At 51.8% G+C, this 5,667-nt stretch overlaps 1 protein-coding gene across 2 annotated transcripts; it reads left to right on the plus strand.

Moving 5' to 3' along the window:
* Positions 1-490: 490 nt before the first annotated feature.
* Positions 491-3,265, plus strand: Ddah2 (dimethylarginine dimethylaminohydrolase 2). 2 transcript variants are annotated; one of them, XM_013031370.1, is made up of 7 exons: positions 491-683; positions 806-1,162; positions 1,280-1,379; positions 1,508-1,581; positions 1,759-1,878; positions 2,623-2,772; positions 2,958-3,265. In XM_013031370.1, exons 2-7 carry the CDS (start codon positions 866-868, stop codon positions 3,072-3,074), a joined length of 858 nt encoding a protein of 285 aa, XP_012886824.1. In that variant the 5' UTR covers positions 491-683; positions 806-865; the 3' UTR covers positions 3,075-3,265. The 2 variants fall into 2 exon arrangements, with proteins under 2 accessions (XP_012886824.1, XP_012886823.1); XM_013031369.1 differs by lacking the exon at positions 491-683 and having other exon boundaries at positions 720-1,162.
* The last annotated feature ends 2,402 nt before the right edge of the window (positions 3,266-5,667 follow it).

Consider the following 5,667-nt stretch of genomic DNA (forward strand, 5'->3'; position numbering starts at 1 on the left):
GCTGGGCCCACGCTTGTACTGAAGTGTGCGGGGAACCCGTTGTTTGGGTGCGGAGCTGGGTGCGGTGGACTTTGGTGGAAGATGGACATCTGGAGTACCAGATCCAGGAGCCCAGAGTGGTGCCCGCACCCCAGAACCACGCCCCCCAGTTTCTCCGCCCCTCGGGTTCCGTTTAGACCTCTCCCAGTCCTCCGGGACTCAAGTCTGGTTTATACTGGGTCGCGCCAGGGGCAGCGTAACTAGCCCGGGAGGTGAAGAGGATGCTTAACTCCTTAGGCTCTAATTCCGCCTCCCTGTCCCGTCTCCTCTTCTCCTTCGGGGATTCAGGACTTCCGTCTCCCAAGCTCCGATTCTGTCCCCCAGTTTTCTCCTCTTGTGCCGGAGCCCCCGGTGGGTCCCTGGCCGGACTTCGGGTCCCTCCAGCAGCGAGCAGCTGAGGGTTAAGGGGGCGGGGCCGCCGCATTTTTGGGGAGTGAGCGCATCCTAGCGGCTGCCAAGAGGGGCGCCCGGCAGGGAACCTCACCGAGCCCTCCCTCCCTCTCCCACCATCCCCTCTCCCGGCCCCGCCGCAGGGGCAACAGGTGTTTTGGAGATTAGGGATCCCAGTCTTGTTTTCTTGGGCTCTTCTTAAAGAAGCTGATCCACGAGAGTGCCGGGTGGAGCGGGGTCGACCCCAAAGCCAGGTCTGGAGGGGGTGGGGCCGAGTGGGAGGGGCGCCTGGAGAGAGCAGGAAGACGACCCCCACGCCCTTCTCTGAACGTCTCCTCCTCTGCTACCCTTCCTTCTCGTCTCCTCTCCAAGACAGGGTGAAGTGAAAAAGAAGAGAGTAATCAGCCTTGCCGGAAGGGGCGTCTGTGTGGATGGGATGGGGACGCCAGGGGAGGGGCTGGGTCGCTGCTCCCATGCCCTGATCCGGGGTGTCCCCGAGAGCCTGGCGTCGGGGGAAGGTGCAGGGGCAGGTCTTCCGGCTCTGGATCTAGCCAAAGCTCAAAGGGAACATGGGGTGTTAGGGGGTAAACTGAGGCAGCGACTAGGGCTGCAGCTGGTAGAACTGCCCCCTGAAGAATCGCTGCCGCTGGGACCGCTGCTTGGTGACACGGCGGTGATCCAAGGGGACACGGCCCTAATCACGCGGCCCTGGAGCCCGGCCCGGAGGCCTGAGGTGAGTGCCAGGGCACCGGGCGTGGTGAGCAAAGACCCGAGGAGACGGATGTCTCGAGTTTGGGGGGAGATTTGGAAGTTGGGTTTTCAGTCGTGTCCTCTATTCTCCTGCCCTAAGGTTGATGGAGTCCGCAAAGCCCTTCAGGATTTGGGGCTCCGAATCGTAGAGATGGGAGATGAGAACGCGACGCTGGATGGCACCGACGTTCTCTTCACCGGTGAGGCTGCCGGTGGTCAGCACCCCTGGGGGCTGGGCACCAGAAAGCATGTTTTGGAAAACAGGCGGTCCAAGCCATTGTTTCCAAACTCAAGCGAGCCCTCAAACCTCTGGTCTCTCCTGGCTCAGGCCGGGAGTTTTTCGTAGGCCTTTCCAAGTGGACCAATCATCGAGGCGCTGAGATCGTGGCCGACACGTTTCGGGTGAGGAGCGTGAAAAACCTTGGAAGGGAGCCGGCTGGGGGCGGGGGGCGGTGCAGGTGCAAGTAGGGGCGGCCTGGGGGCCTTCTGGGGAGGAAGAGCTGCGAGCCAGCAGCCTGTGATTGAGGGTACCCCCTCGCCCCTCCCCTAGCCCTGAATGCCTCCTCTTGCTCTTTCTAGGACTTTGCTGTCTCCACTGTGCCCGTCTCCGGCCCCTCCCACTTGCGCGGCCTCTGCGGCATGGGGGGACCCCGCACGGTGGTGGCTGGTAGCAGCGAGGCTTCGCAAAAGGCTGTCAGGGTGAGGAGGGGCGGGGCTAGGATGGAGAAGGGTGGGGCCAATGAAAGTGGGCGTGGTTCCCTGGGGAACTGGGGCTCAGGAAATAAGCTCTAACCCTAGATCTCTCTGAGCTGTCTAGAGTGAAAGACCTCCTTAGTAAACAAGAGCATTCCCGGCAAACAATAGGATATGTAAGGGAACAGAGAACTCGGAGAGTTGAGAACAAAGGTGAGGAATTTGTTCGGAAGTTTCCAGAAACTTCTCAAAGGGAGTAGTATCTAAGTTATGACTTGTAGAATGAATGGGATAGACCGGTGGAAACTGGAAAGATGGCAAAGAGGGTTGCAGGTGAGAAGAACTATATATGAACACAAGGAAGAAATTAGCAGAAGCAAAGTCCTTTTTTTTTTTTTTTTCTGTTGTGGGACTTGAACTCTGGGCCTGGGCTCTGTCCCTGAGCTCTTAAACTCAAGGCTAGTGCTCTACCTCTTGAGCCACAGCACCACTTCCAGTTATGCCTGGGCTGGCTTTGAACTATGATCCTCAGATCTCAGCCTCCTGAGTAGCTTGGATTACAGGCTTGAGCCTCCAGCACCCAGCTAAGTAATGCCCTTTTTACCTAAAGACACCATCTGACAGTAGCATGTATTTGTTGTCATTCCACAAGTGTAACTGTCCCAGGTTCTTAGTAGGCCCCTTAGTTTGTGGTAAGACTAGCAAACTCAATTGTATAGACTTAAGCTTATCTTCTTTCCTCTCTCCCAGGCAATGGCAGCACTGACAGATCACCCCTACGCCTCTCTGACCCTCCCAGATGATGCAGCTGCTGACTGTCTATTTCTACGCCCTGGATTGCCTGGTGCATCCCCTTTTCTCTTGCATCGAGGAGGTGGGGACCTGCCCAATAGCCAGGAGGTGAGAGAGGGCAAAACTTTCTATCACTATTCACCACCAACTTGAGAAAGAAGTTTCCATCTTTCCCAGTGGGAGGAAGGAATGATACCTTCTCTAGATGCCTGGGTGGAGCTACTATGAGCTGGCTTGGGAGGGTGTGGTTCTGACCTCAGAGTCTCACTCCCCTTTCCCGGTCATCTCTGCAGGCATTGCAGAAGCTCTCTGATGTCACCCTGGTACCTGTGTCCTGTTCAGAACTGGAGAAGGCTGGTGCTGGGCTCAGCTCCCTCTGCCTAGTTCTCAGCACACGCCCCCACAGTTGAAGGGCCAGCATTGAAGTTCTCTCTGGCCAGAAGTATGGCAGCATAGCAAATAGAAGACGAAGAAGGGTTAGAAGATAGTGAGTAGATAGTAGTGGGAGAGGTCCCCAGGAAGGGGGAGGGCATAGTGGGGGACAAAGGATAGGATGAGTCCTCTGGACTATCAGAATCAATAAAACAGAATTGGCCTTTTAGACTGGGCTGTGACTGATGTCTTAAGGAGCAAAGGGATGGGGTGGGGCTGAAAACTGAAGTGGTAGTGGAGCCGGTGCTAGGAAGGAGCTCAAAAAACTCTTAGTAGGCACCTAGTGACTCATTGCCCAGCCCTGTCACAGGTTACAAGATGTACCCTCTATTATGGAAAGCATGTCCAGGGAAGAAAAACATGGGCTGGGTCACTTTCTGAATGTATCTAAATGTCAGATAATTCAGGGACTGTTAAGTTACCAGTTTTTTTTTATTTGAAAGAGAAGAAATGATGTTTCCAGGGACATTCATTTTCATCCGCTCATTTACTGAGGCTTGGTAATATATTAAAAAAAAAGTCAGCCCCCCTGGTGTCAGGGAACTCACATGAAAATGTCTTACAGACTGTGATGGAATAATTCACAGGAAGCTTGTTTTGATGAGAAAAGAAGTAGGTTCACTGGAGCATCAAATTTTACGCAAGAGCAGGCAAAGGAAGTCAGGTACAACTTCCAAGAAAAGATTACATTTGAACCGAGTCCTAAGCATAAATAAGAATTAGCCAAGCAGGTAGGTAGGAGGGAAGGAGAAAGCAATTCTAGAAAAAGGAATTACACTGAGCAAAGGCATATTTTGGAAAGGGAGAGACTATTCAAAGCTGATAGGTGTGCATATGGAACAATAGAGGTAAACTTGGAGAGTGGACAGAGATCTTTTTTTTTTTTTTTGTCGGTTGTGGGGTTTGAACTCAGGGCTTGGGGGCTGTCCTTGCACTCTTCAGCTCAGACAAGCGCTCTACTGCTTGAACCACAGTGCCACTTCTGGTTTTCTAGTGATTTATTTAAGAGTCACAGACTTCCCTGCCCAGGCTGGCTTTGAACCTCGATCCTCAGATCTCAGCCTCCTGAGTAGCTATGATTACAGGCGTGAGCCACTGGAGCCCTGCTTTGAATAGAGTTCTTTAGCAGGAAGTGGCGCTGTGGCTCAAGTGGTAGAGCATTCACCTTGAGCTGAAGGGCTGAGGGATAGCACCCAGGCCCAGAGTTCAAGCTCCATGACTGACCAAAAAGAGAGAGAGAGAGAGAGGAAAGAAAAAGAAAAGTTCTTTAGCATCTTCACTCAGAGCTGAAGATTAAGGAAATAAATACTATGGTTCTGAAATAAGGGCATGAGTGGAACAGGTTAGTACATGGGGAGGGTATTTCTAGCTTTAGAGAGGAGGGCAAAGACAAGAGGATGAAGTGGAGCTATGGATCACCCACAAAGGAAATGAGGGAAGTACATTCTGGTGGCAGTACTGTACATGGACAAAGGTGTATATTTATTGTTGTTTGTTTTTTTTGTCGGTCATGGGGCTTGAACTCTGGGCCTAGGCGCTGCCCCTCAGCTCTTCAGCTCAAGGCTAGCGCTCTACCACTTAAGCTACAACACCACTTCCAAAGGTGTATATTTAATAGTGACATTAAGATACAGTGACAAAACTTGATGGCTCATTGTGTGGGGTAAGAGATAGAGGTCTGCATGAGTCCTTGTTTCTGACTTAAGCAATTGGTTTGATCAAGAGAGAATGCAGAGGGAGTGTCTTGGTTGATGACTTTGAGTTAGGTTTGACCTGCCATGTGCAAAATGCCTAGAGCCATTTGGACAAGATGTCCTAGATCTGACAGATGTCACGGTCCAGATGGACTGGAGAGAGTTCTGGCTAAGGATTGGTTGTGAATAGGCACTTCAGAAGAGGAGTTAACTCCAGAAAATGAGTAAGAGAGAAAAAGGAAAAAAATCTAGATTGGGGGGCTGGGAAGGTGGCTCAGTGGTAGAGCGCTTGCCTTGCATGCCTGAGGCTCTGGGTTCGATTCCTCAGCACCACATAAGCAAAAAGAAAAAAAGCTGGAAGTGGTGCTGTGACTCAAGTGGTAGAGCGCTAGCCTTGAGCTGAAGAGCTGAGGGACAGCGCCCAGGCCCAGAGTTCAGGACCAGACCCAAAAAAAAAAAAAATCTAGATTGGCTAGAATAGAGTTGGGACAGGGAGCAAGGACAAGGATTGCAATAGGAAGATACTGATAACAAAAGTTTAATGTAGTGGCCAGCAGGAAATGGTGTCACATGCCTGTATTCCCAGCCCTTATGATGTAGAGACAAGAGGATCAAGAATTAGAGGCTACCCTGGGCAACAGAGTAAGTTTGGGGCTAGCGTGGACTATGGACTACATAGCAAAGACCTGTCTCAAAAAAAAAATAATAATAATCAAAAGCCAAGCCAAATGAGTGCAAAAACAACAAGAACCATAATAGGGTTGGGAAGGTAGCTCAGTGGTAGAGCACTTGCCTTGCATGCCTGAGGCCCTGGGTTCGATTCCTCAGCACCACATAAACAAAAAGAAAAAAGCCGGAAGTGGTGCTGTGGCTCGAG

This window comes from Dipodomys ordii, unplaced genomic scaffold (assembly GCF_000151885.1).
Source record: "Dipodomys ordii isolate 6190 unplaced genomic scaffold, Dord_2.0 Scaffold138, whole genome shotgun sequence".
In the NCBI taxonomy this organism is placed as follows: domain Eukaryota; kingdom Metazoa; phylum Chordata; class Mammalia; order Rodentia; family Heteromyidae; genus Dipodomys; species Dipodomys ordii.